Raw genomic sequence first — 18,518 nt, forward strand, 5'->3', positions numbered from 1 at the left:
TGAAGCTTATCACAGTTATACCATAACTAACAATCGACCTATTGACCAGGGAAAACAAGTTTAAAATATTCTTATGGGTAATGGTTTTAAATGAAACTTCACAACTTAATCTAAAAATACCACATTTTACATTAAGTAACTGTTAAGAAATTGGCTATGTATTAATGAATCAACAATGTTATCATTACTCCCATGCTTTATATAATGCATGCAACACATGTCAAGTAAGAATGTGGCCTTAATTTACCTTCCATAAGCTTAACGTTTTGATTAGATACGTTAAGGTCAAGGTAGATGTTGAAAGATGCACTCTTGACAACGCAGCGGAAAAACCTCTTCAGATGTCTTTGCAACATCAAATAGACTCTCTGCTTCTTTTCACATACAATGCAATGTATAATAATACTAATAATACTAATAATAATTACGCCAAATATCATAGGAACAAACAAAGACCACTTTTAAAGATGTTTTTCCACAAACGGCGTTTTAAAGAACTTGTAATGTTCTCAAAGGTACTGTGTTTGCTTTCATTGCTACTGAAGCATCAGTCAAATCAGTGATTTCAATAAAAAAACAATCAAAACAGAATCCCATTCTACGACAAGATTGCATTTTTGGTTTGATAATTTGGTTGATTTGGTTGATAAATGTGCTGTATATACACTGTATAAAGCTGAATAAAAAATCACCTGGTTATCTTTGTTTTATTGCCTTTATCAATCCGCTGCAGTCACACAGAGATCACACGTTGGTATTAAAGTTATTAACTGTGGTTGTCTTTATTACTCTCTGTCAAAAAGGTGACAGTGGTAAAATGTGGGCGGAAATGTTGTTAGTAATAAAAGAAATCATCTTGATCAGAAGGAAACTTGACTTTTTCATACAGTTACTGTAACAGAACCTTTAAATCGATTCTCTTGTGAACGGCAGCTGGTGCCAAATGGGTTCTTCAGGCATTTCTGTAACAACTCATAAACGAATATCAACTGTTATGTCACGTTAGTTGATACACGACAGTATTTATAATCATATTCCAAAGGCAGGAAGAACTTATTTTGCTGTGCCAAAAACCTTCTTAACTGTTTCAAAACTATTAATGTGCTTCAACATTAATTTTAAGGCACAGAATGAAGAATAGTCAATCAAAAGACCTTTATTCTCCAACATAAATCTATGATACAGTTCTCTTCACTCCTCAGAGACCCTTTAGGTGGGTAACCTGGTACCCGCCTCCCCCAAAAAATACATACTTTCAGAGTAAAGATGAGCAACTGCACTATGCTGGCAGATACAGTAATATATCATGATTGAAATTCCTGAAATTATAATTCTGCTTTTTCATGTTGTGGGACTGTTGTGGTTTTTTTCCACTGTAAATAAGTATGTAGTTGGCCAAAAATGTGTTTCTTCAAGTAAGGACAAAAACAAAAGGATGGAGTGTAACATCGTGTTTAATGTCAGGAAATACAGGCACGTGAAACATTTGTAACATACAGACAAACGTGTAGTCTGACCACTAGAAAGCTGTTATGAAACAGATACAAAAGTATTGAAGTTATATCGTAAACTTTACACAAATAACATATTTAGTATTTTCTTAATAAGATATATTGCCATGTTGTGCATATTCTTTATGTTGGTATGTAAAACAAATCCATACAAGAACTGTTGGAAAAATATGTAACTGCAAGAATATAATGATGATAATAATATTTTTTTTGTCAGGCAGTATTAGTGAAATAAGACATATTGCATTAGTTAGCAAAGAAACAGGTTGTAAACTGAAGGACTTTATTTTATATCCAGGTTGCTTCATTCCCACGTGATCGACAGCAGCCGACAGCTCAACTCCCACAACTTCTGCGCCACGTCGTCGTCTTTGCCGGCTGCTGAGCAGTTGGCAGGAGCACAGTCGCTGTGAGCAAAGACATATTAGATGAGCAACTGAAAATTTAGATAAATCATCTCTTTTATACGTTCAGTGTGGTTGTGAATGATTCAATTCACGATTCAGTTTCTTCTCCGTATTCCATCAGTCGACTTCTTTGCCATTCTGACTGGAAATTAATTATTTCATCAATTGATCTTAATGTCTACTCAACAGTACCTGTCTTGTAAATAAGTTCTAATGCACAAGCCAACTATTGTGTCCTTCAACAGTCTTGTATTTGCCAGTTAACATTACGAGTGGCTGCTTTTTTTTTTGGTATGCTAGGTAGCTAACAAAGCCACGTAGCAGTTATTTCAGCGCCTGTGACAGACAACTCTACATAGTTACTTATGTAATACTGAATTGCTCACACCACAGCAAATCTTTTACAAGTATTCCTCTTCAACCAGTTTTCTTGCTATATTGTATATTAGGCCACTGGTTCCCAACCTGGGTCAGAATCCCACCACAGGATTAACACAAAATATGTTTTTTTATTTCAGGCTTCTAAACGTTATTCAAAGAAATCAATCAGAATGTCTCTTTCTGATGTCTCTCAATCAGAAAGTTTTATTTTCAGGTGTCACAAACCAAAAATGTTGGGAACCACTGTATTAAGCCAACGGCATCAGGTGATGTTAATAGGACATGTATGATGAGCTGCATGTAAGAACAAAGTGTACCTGTAGTATCCACCGCTCTCTTTCTCCAGGGACGGTTCCACTGCGCAGTAAATGGTCGTCTGAGCTCCCTGGGTAGAGGTTTTGGTGAAAGGACTGACCATCTTCATGACAACCTGTTGAGGGCCATTCAGATGACGCCATAAATCTGTCTGGACGACTCCGGGGTGGAGAGAGTATGTCGTCACGCCTGTACCTGGAAGATGAGTCAATACCTGATTACTGTTACTGTTAAAAGTACTTTTCAACCTTATTCCACAATCTTTTGTTAAAAAGTCAGGATGCTCTTAAAATACCTAAATGACAGAGATATGGGTGTAATGCACACCTTCTAGTCTCTTAGCCAATGAGCGGGTGAAGAGGACGTTGGCCAGCTTGCTCTGAGAGTAGGCTCCCTTCTTGTCGTAACTCTTCTCGCTGTTGATGTCCTCCAGATTGATGGAGCCCCAGGAGTGAGCCATGGAAGACACCGTGACGATCCTGGCTGGTGCCGATTTCTTAATCAGGTCAATTAACAAATGTGTCAACAGGAAGTGACCTGGAGAACAAGGAAATGTGACGTTCATATTCAAATTGAAAGTCTGAGAAAGCAGAAAGAGCATACAGTGCATCCGGAAAGTATTCACAGCGCTTCACTTTTTCCACATTTTGTTATGTTGCAGCCTTATACCAAAATGGATTAAATTCATTTTTTTCCTCAAAATTCTACACACAACACCCCATAATGACAACGTGAAAAAAGTGAGTTTTGCAAATTTATTAAAAATAAAAAACCTGAGAAATCACATGTACATAAGTATTCACAGCCTTTGCTCAATACTTTGTTGATGCACCTTTGGCAGCAATTACAGCCTCAAGTCTTTTTGAATATGATGCCACAAGCTTGGCACACCTATCTTTGGGCAGTTTCACCCATTCCTCTTTGCAGCACCTCTCAAGCTCCATCAGGTTGGATGGGAAGCGTCGGTGCACAGCCATTTTCAGATCTCTCCAGAGATGTTCAATCGGATTCAAGTCTGGGCTCTGGCTGGGCCACTCAAGGACATTCACAGAGTTGTCCTGAAGCCACTCCTTTGATATCTTGGCTGTGTGCTTAGGGTCGTTGTCCTGCTGAAAGATAAACCGTCGCCCCAGTCTGAGGTCAAGAGCGCTCTGGAGCAGGTTTTCATCCAGGATGTCTCTGTACTTTGCTGCATTCATCTTTCCCTCTATCCTGACTAGTCTCCCAGTTCCTGCCGCTGAAAAACATCCCCACAGCATGATGCTGCCACCACCATGCTTCACTGTAGGGATGGTATTGGCCTGGTGATGAGCGGTGCCTGGTTTCCTCCAAACGTGACGCCTGGCATTCACACCAAAGAGTTCAATCTTTGTCTCATCAGACCAGAGAATTTTGTTTCTCATGGTCTGAGAGTCCTTCAGGTGCCTTTTGGCAAACTCCAGGCGGGCTGCTATGTGCCTTTTACTAAGGAGTGGCTTCCGTCTGGCCACTCTACCATACAGGCCTGATTGGTGGATTGCTGCAGAGATGGTTGTCCTTCTGGAAGGTTCTCCTCTCTCCACAGAGGAACTCTGGAGCTCTGACAGAGTGACCATCGGGTTCTTGGTCACCTCCCTGACTAAGGCCCTTCTCCCCCGATTACTCAGTTTAGATGGCCGGCCAGCTCTAGGAAGAGTCCTGGTGGTTCCGAACTTCTTCCACTTACGGATGATAGAGGCCACTGTGCTCATTGGGACCTTCAAAGCAGCAGAAATTTTTCTGTAACCTTCCCCAGATTTGTGCCTCGAGACAATCCTGTCTCGGAGGTCTACAGACAATTCCTTTGACTTAATGCTTGGTTTGTGCTCTGACATGCACTGTCAACTGTGGGACCTTATATAGACAGGTGTGTGCCTTTCCAAATCATGTCCAATCAACTGAATTTACCACAGGTGGACTCCAATTAAGCTGCAGAAACATCTCAAGGATGATCAGTGGAAACAGGATGCACCTGAGCTCAATTTTGAGCTTCATGGCAAAGGCTGTGAATACTTATGTACATGTGATTTCTTAGTTTTTTATTTTTAATAAATTTGCAAACATTTCAAAAAAACTTTTTTCACATTGTCATTATGGGGTGTTGTGTGTAGAATTTTGGGGGAAAAAAATAATTTAATCCATTTTGGAATAAGGGTGTAACATAACAAAATGTGGAAAAAGTGAAGCGCCGTGAATACTTTCCGGATGCACTGTAAGTAATTATTCCTTCCTATAGGGTATGAAATAAGTTTGACTGGCAGTGTGAGAGACTTATATAAAAAGGTGTCCACATTGTCTTTATGTTAATCAAAAAGACAGACTAGGAATCATGTCCAAGACAAACTGCATGGATCTTTAGTGACCACATCACATTTACAGACAAGGAAGTTATTAATGGTATCTTTGAAGCTGCGGCCTATAAACCTTGGCAGGGACAAATGTTCTGATGGCAGGGTGATAAACTCTTTATCTCACCAAGGGACTATTTTGCCTTATCAGACACCAGAACAGCAAGCTTTAATAATATCAACAACAATCAATATTTAACAGCAAAAGGATATTACTGCTAAATAGTAAAGCATAATAGAGGGCTGTGTACAGGTGAGTATGAAAGGATTAAAAGTAAAACCCTCTTTAAAGTAATCTCTGCAGAAGTTTATTTAAAAGAGATTTTTAAAGAGATTTTATATGAAAAGGACACAATATTTCTAATAATTTGGGTGTCAAATATGAATGGAATTTCTTGACTCACACATCTTTAACTCCTTTCCTCATTACGCAGGTAAGAGACGACATCGTTTTATTTACCCATGTGATTGACACCGATCTGCATCTCAAAGCCATCTGCTGTTTTCCCATAAGGACAAACCATGACACCAGCATTGTTGATGAGGATGTTGAGGTTCGGCTCTCCTGCAGAAAAGAACATCAAGAGGTAAAATGGCTTTAAAGTCCCTTCATGTGGGCTGTTTTCTAAAAGGAACAGATGTGTTCACCTTTGTTGATGACTTCAGCGAATTCCTTTATCGACTTGATATCTGCCAAGTCAAGTTTCACGTACACGACATTTTCGTTGCCGGAGCTTTCAATGACTTCTTTCACAGCGGCCTGTCCTCTCTCCATGTCCCGGCATGCCATGATGACCTTTGCCCCTAAACAGAAAAACAAACAGCAGTAAAATATAACAGCATGAGAAAATGTCTGTGTAAACATGCTGGTTTTGTGTATGTATGCACTCACACAGACACACACCAGGCATGCATGTAATATGGGTGAAGAGCACCCCCCTGTGACAAAATGTGTACCTGTGCCTGAGTACAGACCGAAATGTACCCACCATTGGCATCAAATGTTTAAAGTTAAGTCATTCATTGAATATTTCATGATTTGAATAATACTTTTGTCATTTAAACTAAATGTTAAAATGTAGATGGCTAGAATTGCCTTAAGGGGTGGATGTATAGTGAGCTAATTTTTATATTCCTCCATGTGAGGCACTGAAAATAAGTATTGTTGTGGTATCAGTACAGAAACTAAGATATCTTATCAGAACCATATTCAAAGGTGTGAAATGATGCCCAGCCCAATTTGGACAACAACCACAAGTCACCATGACAAAGCAAAATAACTCAAACTGGAGCCATGAATTTCAGTGAGACCAACCTCTCTTTGCCAGGTCGATGGCGGTCTCTTTGCCAATACCAGTGTTGGCACCAGTGATGACCACAGTTTTGCCATCTAGTCTTTCAGCAGAGGACCAGGAAGCCCGGAAGAAATTTCTGGGATATTGAGAAATCATTGTTACTCAACTGTTAACTGACTCAAGCAACAAAATGGGTGTGATATGAACATAAGAACATATGAACAATGACAAAGCAAACACACCTAATACAAATATAGCGTTATATCCAACTTTGCTCTCAAATAAGGCAAAGAAAACTTTTATTAACTATTAACGTCATGTATAGCAGCTTGTTAATAAAGTTACCAAAAATTACTAACGTTAGCTTAACAACAGACATTTATTTAGACAGCTGGATAATGTTTATGAATATAAACTCACCTTATAGCCTGCATCTCTCTTTACTACAGCTGCCACAATCACAACAAGTCTTACAGGTCACGATCAGCGACACCTAACTTCATGAAAAGCGTCTCAGGGTTGTAAAATCTAGCGATGCGGAAGTGTCACTGAATAGTAGTTTGTTGATAGGCTGGGATTTCAGCCAATCGGCTGCGACTGTATCACTCTCAGACAACGCTGATTGGTTAAGATTTAACTTTGGGTGCTTCCTTGGTGTTTCGTTATCTATGTACAACTATTATTATATATCATATGATATATAATGTATTATTATTATTAGACAATGTTTTTTACGTTTTACTTTTATTATGACATTATTGTGATGATTATTATTGTTTTCGTTGTTATAATAATTATTATGAGACCATTTCTTTTTTTGTTTTTGTTTCATTTTAAATAAAAATAGACAAACACTAATAAAAGCAAGAAACCCCACTTGCTCTGAACATCCCATCAGTCCTGTGCATTTCAAGCTCTTTCCAGCAGGTGGCAGTCAATGACCATCTACCGCCATGAATCAACTGCGTGAGTGTGTTTTACATTGACACCAGCCCTGTGTTACTGTGTTGTGTCTGTAGACAGATTAACAGCTTGGTATTTGGGTAAATCGTGTCCTTGGCTGAGATCTCACTCTGCGGGCAAATAATTTGCAGGAAACAGAAAAGACCTAATCACCCATCATGCCTATGCAAAGTTCACCAAAACACTATGAATGGTTCATTCATATGTCAGAGACATTATTGCAGCATACAGTGGGATTACACTGTGGACAGAAGGTCATTAGAACAGGAAACACTGAGCCGGTCATCAGCTGATTGTGTGTAAGCAAACATTTCCTTCCCTTTTCTCTGCAAGATCAGTCAGCAAATGAGTGTATGGGTGTGTTATGTGTGTGTATGCATATATGTGTATTTTGACAAAGAACAAAGACAGGCCGAGGTGTGTGTTCATGTGAATGTAGAACATAAATGGATCCACACTGATTAGAAACCACCCAGGCGTCCAAATCAAGTTTGTGTGTACTTATCCTGATTGTATCCTCCACCTCCCCTCTTTAACTTCCTTTTCCACGTTTATTCAAGCAACAAGTGGTGGCAAGAGGGACAGGAAGTAGTTGCAAGTGGCTGTTTCTCTATTCATTTCTCATTTACGCCAATCATTTATTGTGATCGCCTCGCAATAAATCATCTTGTTATTTAACAGGTGCTCTGTGGTTTTACAGGTAACCAAACAAAAATACACATTGTGTTACTTCATTCAAGTCAATATTTGGCAATCCAGGATAGCCAGTGACTTTTATTAAGTGGCACAATAACAGTCCATCTGCTTATTTGTGTATTATTTGGATGCCATCTCCCCCACTTATGTTTGCTATTGTTGATGGGTCACTTATTTGTCATCAGACATAACAGTTTACCTAAGCCATTACTGGCGCCGCATTAGCAGCTTCCCAGAGGCCAAAGACAATGGAGAGGCAAGAGGATGCACTGAATAAACTATGAGAACAATCCATTTGCTATAATGGGACTATTAACTTTACTTTGGCAGATGGAGAACAAAAGGATGCCAGTTTTCATTTTTATACAGAGGAGACAAAACACAAATAAACAAGTGAGAGAACATCTCATGTTGATACGACTGTGCAGGTTGAGCAACAATTATGGTATAACTTGGCTCAAAAGTAATGAACCTGTTAATTGTAAAGATGTGTATAAACTAACACATGCGTCACATAATCCGACCTGCTGAGTCACTGTGCTGCTAAGGCATGATATATATATACTACCTGTTACTTTGGCAAATGTGATTAGACTACAAATGCCATTTTATAGACACATATCATTAATATTGCACATCAACTTTGAATGTCAGAGCAATAATAATAAAGTTAATAATAAATACCTGAAAGTAATATACTTTATTTACAGTGCACTTCAAAGTAAAGTCACAGAGTCCTTTGATAATAAAACAGGTAAGCACAGGTAAAAGATAAAAACTTAAAAACCCCTCCAGACATGTTTTAAGACATATACAAATTCTTTGTTTAATAATACTTATTTTTTTACGACCAACTTATAAACACTTTTTTTATTAGTTTGACACTGTTCACACAGAAAGGCGCAAGCATATATTAATACAATCGACTGACATATAAATGCAGGATAAAAAAAATGATATATATGTTAATAAAATGAGAAGCAAAAACATAACAAGCGAAAAAGAAAGATACAGTTCAACCCAACCCTCTTGCCGCATTGGAATTCATATGTGCTGTATACAGTCACAGTCAATCTTTCAGATACATTTTACATGTAGAATTTAATTCATTGATTCACAAGATTTAACTAAATCAGCAGCTGTCTGAGACACAGCAGTTTGCTCATACTTAAGAATGTTTAGAGCAGCAAATTTTTGCAAACGATTGTGAAAAGAAGATGCCCACTGTTTCCATCCTACAATAAAATCCTTGTTAAATATTCATAAGATTACATTCTCTCTCTCTCTCTCTCTCTCTCTCTATATATATATATATATATCTATACTGGAGTTTTCAGGTTTCCACCTCACACTATTGGACCGTGATTGCCTTCCAGTCCTGCTTGAAGGTACATATCTTAAACTGAGACGGATGAATATGAAAACAGCCTTCTACAGACAAACTGTGCACATACATCAGTCTGCAGGGAGACTTTACAATTAAACGTAGTGACAAGTCAAGTAACAGCTTAAGAAAGGCCTTTTCATAGAAGAGCTTTAAGGAGGAGATTTTCTCAAGACTGACTTTCATTCAAACACAGTGATTTAGATTTGAGAATAACTATGTTTTAAAAAAACAAACAAAGAAAACCCATTTTGTTGTCCTTTAAAACAAATCAGTAGCAAAACTGGCAGAGCAAGCAGCCTCACTGTTTACATTATAACAATATCTTTCCATGGTCACATCCCTCACTGCCTCCCCTGACACCCACACGCAGGCGGCCAGCAGTCTGGCCTGTTCAGTGAACTCTCATCTACAAAACCTCAAATTATGTGATGCTGTGGGACATGATAAACATCTCAGAGTTTCCTCATCCCCTGCCATCACCTTTACTCATTCGCCCAACACTCATATTATGTTTAGTCTCTTTCTGCCACCCCCCCCCCACCCCATGTGTCTGTATTTAGTTTCTCACCCTCTTAGCCTCCCTCACCTCTTTGAGTGGTTACATAACACATAAACGGTGCCATTCATTTGCTTAGAGCGTCCCTCTTTACTGATCCAAATCTCCGACCTGTAATGGCTTTTTCAACTGTTGCACCATTTCCCTGAGATACAGATCTATATTTTCATAATTACAGTCTTTCTTTAAACATAGGTCTTGTTTTACACCAGATGACAGATCACTTCATCTCACCACTACCCTGTTGACTGAAACACACTGCAGCATTTAGCTATGCCACATCAGTTCCCTTTGTAATTGGGCTAAAGCCTTTTTTTTCTCACTAGTTTTCTTTTTCTCTGGAGAAATCAACACAAACAGCAAGGTCATTTACAGGTTTTCCTGGTTGATGCAGTCCAGAGTTTATTTTTGAGGAATGGAAAGTGTTTCCTCCCTCATGTATCTAAATCATACAGCATGTTTTTGAAAAAACAAGCTTTATGTTACACAACACTTCCCCTTTATGGGCTCAAATGTGCTTTTTGGTATTGATGTACAGGTGGTGTTTGACCCTGTATACAGACAGCTAAATATCCCCTTTGGTCATTATGAGTCTCACTCTCAAAGGGATGTTACAGATCCTATAATTTATCTTAAACCTGAGATTGATCTGCATTCTTTATTCTAGACTTGGTTCCTCTCAAAGGGTCAGTCTACCTAAATCCAAAAAACAACCAAACTTTCTGCCTGAGATTTCTGTGAATGGAGTTTCCCTTCACAGCAATGAACAATTCAAATTACAAAGCTAAAATCAGAGATGGTGACGACTCCAGCAACACCTGAAACATAAAAAACATGTTTCGGCATGTGGCCTTCATCGTTGTCATCATAAAACACATTTAACATTTAAATTAGATGGGTATGAAGCAAAAACATGTAAAAAGGTTAAACAAAAATATAAATGACAAACAATCAAATACATACACATACTGCACCCACATAGATGTTGTTGTTGTTGTAAAAAACGTGAACTGACCCTTTAAACAGGGGCTAGCTAGACAATGACTGAACAGCATAAGGGTAGAAGCTTTATCTTACAAATTAAAAGCCCCTGAAATCGTGTTCATAAAGAGTGTGGAGAAACATTGTTAGGTGTTATTTATTGAGAGTTAAAGACTATAAAAGTTCTTCAGGACTGTGTGGGTTTGGTTTGATCAGATTTGACTGGCAACATAAGCAAACAGCCCCACAGCTGCCATCACATTTTGAGTCAAATGTTGCTAAATCCTGATTGGCGCACAGAAATACGTGACATCACTCATTTCTACCCGCTTCAAGCCAGCGAGCAGAGCACAGAATAAATATAAAACACAGAAAATCTCTCATGTGAAAGACAACATTGCTCGTAATAAGAAGCTGATTGAGAAAATAGGTTTACAAGAAGAGAAACACCAGAAGCATTAATCAGCTTCCTGCCGATATCATCTGTGTCACTCTGTCAAAGAAAATTGGGCAACAAAGAACGGCGATCTGCGTGAAGCGTGTGTTTCAACACCGACCTCGAGCCGTTAATGTGCTCTGCTCTGTCCATCAAAGAGATAATTCGACACTGTCGCAAGATGGCACTGTGGTGAATTGAGGTTGTGCTGCCCTTTGAAGGTGAGCAGACAGTCATTAGGGCGCTGTGAGCCCCAGGAAACAGGCGTTCAGAGCTATTTATAGAGCTGTCTCAAGGAGTCAATACTGTGGTTCAGAGCTGTGTAAGTGTGCTCCTTTGGGAGGCCTGATTTAATGGCTGCATGAGACTCAGCATCATCTGCAAGTATTATCTAAAATCATGGATTTTGGTATGAAAGGGAGGTTTATTTATTTAGTGGACTGTAACAGAATAAGCTGTTGCATAGATTATACTTCATCAAGATGTTTTTAAGAGGATTACTTGAAATTCAGTTCAGTTAAAAGGGAATTAGACAACTGTGACTTCTACTGACCCTGCACATAAATAATACTTTCACATTTGTACAATTCTACAGTTGCTTTCCCCATTTTCCTTTGTTTTTCGCTTCATAACAATCTTGCTCGCTCGTGTCATTGGCCGCCATCTTTGAGCTGCTCAAACTGCAAGTAGGTCACGGATCACCGGGAGCGTTTGAAAGGTTGGCACAGTTTTGTTTCGAAACAGCGAAACAGCGAAACACCAAAAACAGCCAGAAATCTCAGCAGTAATTCTTGCGATTTTACACATCAAAGTCTCGTCTCAATAGTTTTATTATCACAGTTCTGAGGCAACACATATCTAGTTTGCACAAGCAAAACTAATCAGAAAAAATTAGAGAATGACCGTACTATTCATGAAATAAATAACCATATTACCCCAGGGTGTCTATAGGAGGATTCAGCTATTTAATGAGCCTTTATTTACCTCTAACATAACAGGTACTGGCCTCAAAAGGAATTTCTAGATATCTGCAAACTTCCTGACATGGACAGACATCTTTTCTGGTATTTTTGGCAGGTTTCTTTCAATGTCCTTCATATAAATGATAGTAATTTTGTGCAATATGGCAGTAAACCTCTTGTTTTTTGTACCTTACATTACTTCTGGTGGGGTCTGTAATTGTTTTATGGTCTTTCTACAGTGGGAAAAAAAACCTGTCTGTACAGTAACTGAGCCTATACTATCTTTACACGTCCTCGCCTCATGACACATTTATCGTCTGTCGTCCCAGATGTCACCTTTGCCAAATACTCTTCATGGGAGCGGCACACTCATTACATCATTCAGCCATGAGAGTCTCTAACACAAGCAAATATGATAAATCAACCAGTATAGAACAGTATGAATATCAGCTTTATCAATATTCTTTACTTTTATTGCTAAAGATTGCTGTTAAAGTGTAACTTTCTTGACTCCTGGATCCAGTGCCAGCTACCTCTTCCTTCCAGTACTGAGTGCTAAGCGATCGAACGGTAATCCATCACACTCGTCCCTCAGCAGTTGAGCAACTGGCGTCTCCCACAGCAGCCACAGTGAAATGATCATCTGATCCCTGTGATACACAGACGACCTTGCCAGGATTTCCCTGTGAACTGGGAGTGGGTAAAAATAATAAATACACGAACGTATGACGGATGACACAGTGATTGCCTTGTTCTTCATGTTCAAACAGGGATTTCTGTGTGTTTTATGATTATTTATGTTTTTATTTAGGACATAATATCTGTCTCTCTCCCTTGTCTGGTTTTCGAATCAGTACAGTGAGTATTAGAACTAATATTCAGGCCCCTCAAGGAACCTGAAATTAAAAGTAACTTATTATTGTGCCCTCTTTAAAAGGTGCACATGACGCTGGAATGTGGTCGGACCAAAATAATAATGGTAGACGTAAAATGAGTTTTATTTTCACTTATATTTGTCTATATTTACTTTACTTTCAATTGTTTTATATTTTTCATATCATGTTTAAATCTTTCTAGTGTTGTGCAAAATGAGCATTGGGGATATGTCTCATAGTTTCAACTTAAAACAGGTTAAAACACTTTTTTATCTTGCAGCAGAGGGAATATTATTTTATCCAGATGGTTAGAGGAGTCTTAGACGATTCTGGAAAATACCTGCAAAACCACGATGAGTGGTATTAATGTTCATTATTTATACTCCAATTGTTTGTTGTGTCCTTTGTTCCCACGCCTGATTTGACATTTACAGTATGTCTCATAATTCATCAGATGAAGGTGGAACAGCGTGTGTTGTTATGGCAACTATCTCTTTCGCAACTATCATTTAGTTCCCACACGTCCCTGAAATTAACAATCATTTATAAAGCTTCTATTATGTGGGTTTCTATGAGTGAACCTTATCTTGTAGCCACAGTAATCAGCGTTTGGATAGAACCACAGCTGCACGCTTTCCGATGAATGACTGAAGTTTGATAAAATGCATCACTGTGTGCGGCTATTCATTGCTAATCAAAAGACATTTAAATGCTGGCCAGAATATCTAACTAAACAAATTATTATCTGTTGGTTTGGATGATTTTGCATGGCCTGGAAGTGCTGAGGCTGTAGCTGGTATGCTGATGAATAAAACCAAGCTTCATCCTTGATTCATTTTAATTTGTACACTCACTCTGGCTGCCTATATCTGTGTATTATGTTTTTCAACTTAGCGTTGTTTTTTGTTTTGTTTTGCTGATGACACCATCCTGTATCTAAATGTCTCCTATGAATTTAGTTAGAGGGAGGTTCACCTATTAAACCCATCAAAGATCATTTACTGGCCTTTAGGAATAGCTCTGCATATGTATAATGACTTCTTACAACTGGATAAACAATTGTATAAAGCCAAGAAACTGTGCAAAATCTGGGAAAGTGATGTTACTTCCTTAAGATCTTCATCAAGTCCTGCATGCACACATTTCATGCAATTCTACCAGGACTAAAATCTTAAAGAAATATTCACTGATTGTTTTGGCCACCAAACACAACACTGGCATATTGTCTCCAAACAGTTCACACATCCAGCAGTCCAGGATTCACTGTCCTTTTAGCTCTGTTTTTGATCTCCACCAACTGCTGAGGGAAATAAAACTCTTCATCTGCTAAATTCTCCAATATGTTATGCTATGAGCAACCCCTCTCACATACACATAGTTGTTTGATCCACTGTAATTTTCGCTTAAGATTTGAGTCTACAAGTTAGAAATGTAAAGCCTGTTGTACAAACTGGGGTGTGGGGGGTCGCTGTAAGAGGTGGGTGTAATAATCAATCGAGGCTAATTAGCTTGAGCTTATGTGCTTCCCCAAACCTGCTGCTAAATTTTAGATTTCAATTTACTGCTACTGCTGATACATACAAGCATACATCATGACAAGGCTGCCTCTCATACATTGGACGGCTTACAAAACAGTTGGATATTAGGACAGCTTATACTGCTCTGTCATCTGATGCAAAGATTCCTTCATGACGTTTGCAATATGTTCGTGTAATGTATGTACATTTTGGTTTGTTTACTCACCTGCTACATTTTAGACCGTAATTACAAACATACAATAATTATGTCATTACACAGAAACAAGTATTTCCTGTGCCTTTGGTGGAAAAGGTCATTTTGAAGTCACAAATGCACACAAGCACACAAGCAGAGGCACACAGGCCCCAAAACACACAAGACAGAGAGCACATTTGGTCTGAAGGCAGAGATTGTGATGGATGAGTGGCATGAAAAAACATTTGAAGGGGGAATAATAACAGTGCAGCTCCCTCACACAGCAAAAGACTCTGACCTCTTCTGTCCTCTCCCTGTGCCCAACAGGCTTCTCAGGCAGACGGGATCCAAAAATACACAAACCAGAGTCCAGATGATTCATTGGGAGCAACTGGATTGGGGACACTGTTTTATGTAATCTGGGTGGGTTACATTACAGACACAAATGATGACAAAGTACAAATCTGTGTTACTTAATAGCTTCATTCATTCAGGACCAGATTTTGCCTCTGAAACGCAACCCATGACATAATTACTATGTGGGATGTTATGCCTGATAACTCAGACAGTATGCAGTGTAACTCTGACACCTGAAGAGGCACTGAGGAAGTGAATGTCTGCAGAACTCCTACAGGACGTGTGGAGGAAATAGATGAAGGTATAGGCTTTACACATCTGGTCAGTGTATGTTCGCTGACAGCCCAGTTAATTGCATGAATGATGACGGTGGTATGCACATTTGTTCCTTTAAAACCTTTCTGAGGCAGTTCAGCATGATATGAGACTCTCACTGACGCTTAAATGAAATTCCAACGAACTCCGCCGGGACACAGATTTGATTGAATCTGTTTTTCTTACAAGGATTACATTATGTAAGACTTCATTTAATCCCAATTTTTATTTAAACTAGATTTCAGCGCTGATCAAGTGGATTAAAAAGTGCTCACAAGCTGAACACAGCCACAAAACACTGAGTTGCCGTGCCATTCATCTATTTTCTCTACTTTAAAACGGCACATCAATGCTGCATTTGTTTTTTATTGATGCATCTATGAACTTTGATAATAAAGTTTCACTGGAGATATGCAAAGGACCTTGAAACACAGGCTGAATGCAGCTCTGTTCTTGTTCTCTCTGCAGCCTTGCTTCCAAAAACCTGGAAATTTGCCATATTTGTCCATTGCAGTGAATCCACTAGTAGGTGTTATGTTAAACACTGCACCATATGTAAACATATACAACTGCAGCTGCTTGTAAAGAGGAGATAAATCATCCCGCACATACTGTATATACGTACGTAGAATGCCTTTCCTCTCAGCTGCTCTGTCATCAGCGTCTCTGAGGTAAACACTCTATAACATCCTACATGCAGAAGATGAAGAACGGCTTCTATGAATAGACTCAAACACATTACGTCCCTCAGTGTTGTCATGCAAAGCACGTCTCCTCTGCAAAGTTTTGTCATTGTCTAAAGGGAGAAGTGGTCAGCTGCAAAAGGGAGTGCAAGGAGCTCTTTTCTATTCACCAGACACCGCAGAGCCGGAGGGACAGAAAACTGGACTTTCAAAAGAAAACTGAGCCGGAGCACAAGGCTGAGAGAGAAACTCGCAGGGTTCATATGCATCTGAATGAGAGCGAAACCAACAGGATTTAAGCTGTGATGCTTGCCACTTCTTTTTATTCTGGCAGGAAAAAAAAAACGGTCAAGCAATGGACCATTGATATTCCATTCATGTCCTTTTGTGTGTGTCCCTGAAGGGAATTCAGGTCTCAGCTGATGCTTAACGCCATCACCAAGGAAGCCACTGCATAAACACACTGGTTGACCATCACCAGCAACAAGCCAGGCCCTCGTGGCTTAAGGTTTAACTCTTGTTTGACTAATTCCCTTTTCCAGAGATCTCGCCAAATACAAATAAGCAAACTGTAAAATCAAGTTATTTTTGAACTCTGTAAAGCTCCGCTGTGGCATGCAGCAACAAAATGTATGTGTATGTTGGGTCAAGGCCAAGTTGGCCTGCTTTTCTTTTTTTTTGGGGGGTTTGCTTAGACAACTCAAGATATGAGTTGGAGATGCAAACACGGAAAAAGAAAACAAAAACAAACAAACAAAAAAACTAAACAAAGATAGGACAAGATAAGGGCTTTCCAAAATCAGTAACAAAATGTTGACTATTCATGGAGGATAAGTGGAGCTCCTGTTACCCAAGAGCTCAAAAATAAGCTGAATTAAACTGTTTGACGAGACTGTAAAACATTTTAAGTTGGTTGCCAAGTTTTACCAGAGAGTACAAAGACAAAACACAAGGCTGCTCCCAGTGACCCTGTTCATTTAAAAGTGTGTGGATGGAGGGACTGATTTCAAGACCTTCATCTTGTGTAGCACCGTTTTTATTATCATAAGAAGAAAAAAAACATAACTCAATTTAACATGTAAAGACGCGTTTACATCATGAATGTTTTGACTCTCAACCAATATATGCTAGGAAGTATGCTAATATGCTAATTGCTTAACTTAATTTTGATGAGTGACTCATCATTTCAAGTTAAAAGACCTCTAAAGAAGAAAAGATTAGCTGATTCCACTAAATGAATTCCTTGTGTGATGTTTTACAGTGTACGGGGGTGTGTGTGTTGAATGGGTCTGTTGAAGATGTGGGTAGAATTTTAAAAACCTTTTTGCATTTCATGTCTTTGTTTGCTGGTTCAGACGGCTCACACCCACCCAGTAGGTGATGAAGGGGTGGCAGGTGGTGCTGCTAAAAGCTAAACGCTAAAAATAAAACAACATGCATAGACAAGGCTACTCGCCGTATTCACATCTCCTTATCATACAATTCAAAGGGAGGGGAACTGAGCGGTTTGTGTGCCTCTGCAGGCGTCCTCTGTCCTTTCAGTCACACAATAGGGAGCTGGCCTTGTTTCTGTGCCTCCCAGTTATAGGGCGTACAACAGTGTTATTTCACTTGGTACATGCCGTGTGTATGCTGAATCCCCCACACCCGTTATTTCTGGCTTCCAGCTCCCCATCTCCCCCTGGTTTACTAGCAAGAAAGCATTCTTAGTCCTATAAGAGCCACGAGCCAAACAAGAGTGTGTCTTGTGCAGGATTTCTTAGGGGACTAAATGGAGGAGAAATAGCACCATAGTGCTGTCTTGTTCATTCCTAAGCTTATTTTATTTTATGTGGACATGACTGACAGTGTTTCAAACAGATGGTCTGCCGCAGGTGCAGAGGGAGACCTTCCATCTGTGAGGAAGACCATCTGTTGAAGATCAAAATGTGAAAAGTACAGTTCTTTGCAACCAAAGGCCTCTTCCTGTGGTAAAATCTAGTGTTTGTTGGATGTGAGTGCATTTTCATTTTCACAAAAGCAAATCCATTCATCTGCAAAACTATATTGGGATTTATTGTATAATACACTGTTATTTTCTATATTACAGTGTAATAGGGGATGATAGAGTATGAGAGTATTGAGATTTACTGAACGGTGACCATACGCTACATGAATTTTTAAAGGACTGCTGATGACATATGGCTCGGAGAAAGGAACAAAAGGGGAGAACACTGATAACTGCAGGGCATCAGATTCCTGGAACCCCTGTTATAATATTCATAAAATAAAATGATGGATTATCCCTTCAGTTGCATTCAGTCTCTGGATTAAAATGGC

The 18,518-nt window shown here is 39.1% G+C and overlaps 1 protein-coding gene across 2 annotated transcripts; it reads right to left on the reverse strand.

The window, feature by feature from the left end:
• Nucleotides 1–1,436: 1,436 nt before the first annotated feature.
• LOC139304534 (retinol dehydrogenase 12-like) lies at nucleotides 1,437–6,786 on the reverse strand. 2 transcript variants are annotated; one of them, XM_070928470.1, is made up of 7 exons: nucleotides 6,696–6,786; nucleotides 6,296–6,411; nucleotides 5,629–5,784; nucleotides 5,441–5,545; nucleotides 2,942–3,151; nucleotides 2,617–2,809; nucleotides 1,437–1,918 (listed from the first exon to the last, which is right to left on the reverse strand). In XM_070928470.1, exons 1-7 carry the CDS (start codon nucleotides 6,707–6,709, stop codon nucleotides 1,816–1,818), a joined length of 897 nt encoding a protein of 298 aa, XP_070784571.1. In that variant the 5' UTR covers nucleotides 6,710–6,786; the 3' UTR covers nucleotides 1,437–1,815. The 2 variants fall into 2 exon arrangements, with proteins under 2 accessions (XP_070784571.1, XP_070784570.1); XM_070928469.1 differs by lacking the exon at nucleotides 6,696–6,786 and having other exon boundaries at nucleotides 6,296–6,431.
• Between the last annotated feature and the right edge of the window lie 11,732 nt (nucleotides 6,787–18,518).

This window comes from Enoplosus armatus, chromosome 21 (genome assembly GCF_043641665.1).
Source record: "Enoplosus armatus isolate fEnoArm2 chromosome 21, fEnoArm2.hap1, whole genome shotgun sequence".
In the NCBI taxonomy this organism is placed as follows: Eukaryota; Metazoa; Chordata; class Actinopteri; order Centrarchiformes; family Enoplosidae; genus Enoplosus; species Enoplosus armatus.

What these genes read in the sequence shown, in the direction of transcription:
- LOC139304534 (XM_070928469.1), bottom strand. Translation starts at nt 6,431, where the DNA reads ATGATTTCTCAATATCCCAGAAATTTCTTCCGGGCTTCCTGGTCCTCT. An exon ending in CGCTGAAGTCATCAACAAAG is followed by an intron (nt 5,546 to 5,628) that starts GTGAACACATCT and finishes TCTTTTCTGCAG; the next exon opens with GAGAGCCGAACCTCAACATC. An exon ending in ATTGGCTAAGAGACTAGAAG is followed by an intron (nt 2,810 to 2,941) that starts GTGTGCATTACA and finishes CTCATCTTCCAG; the next exon opens with GTACAGGCGTGACGACATAC.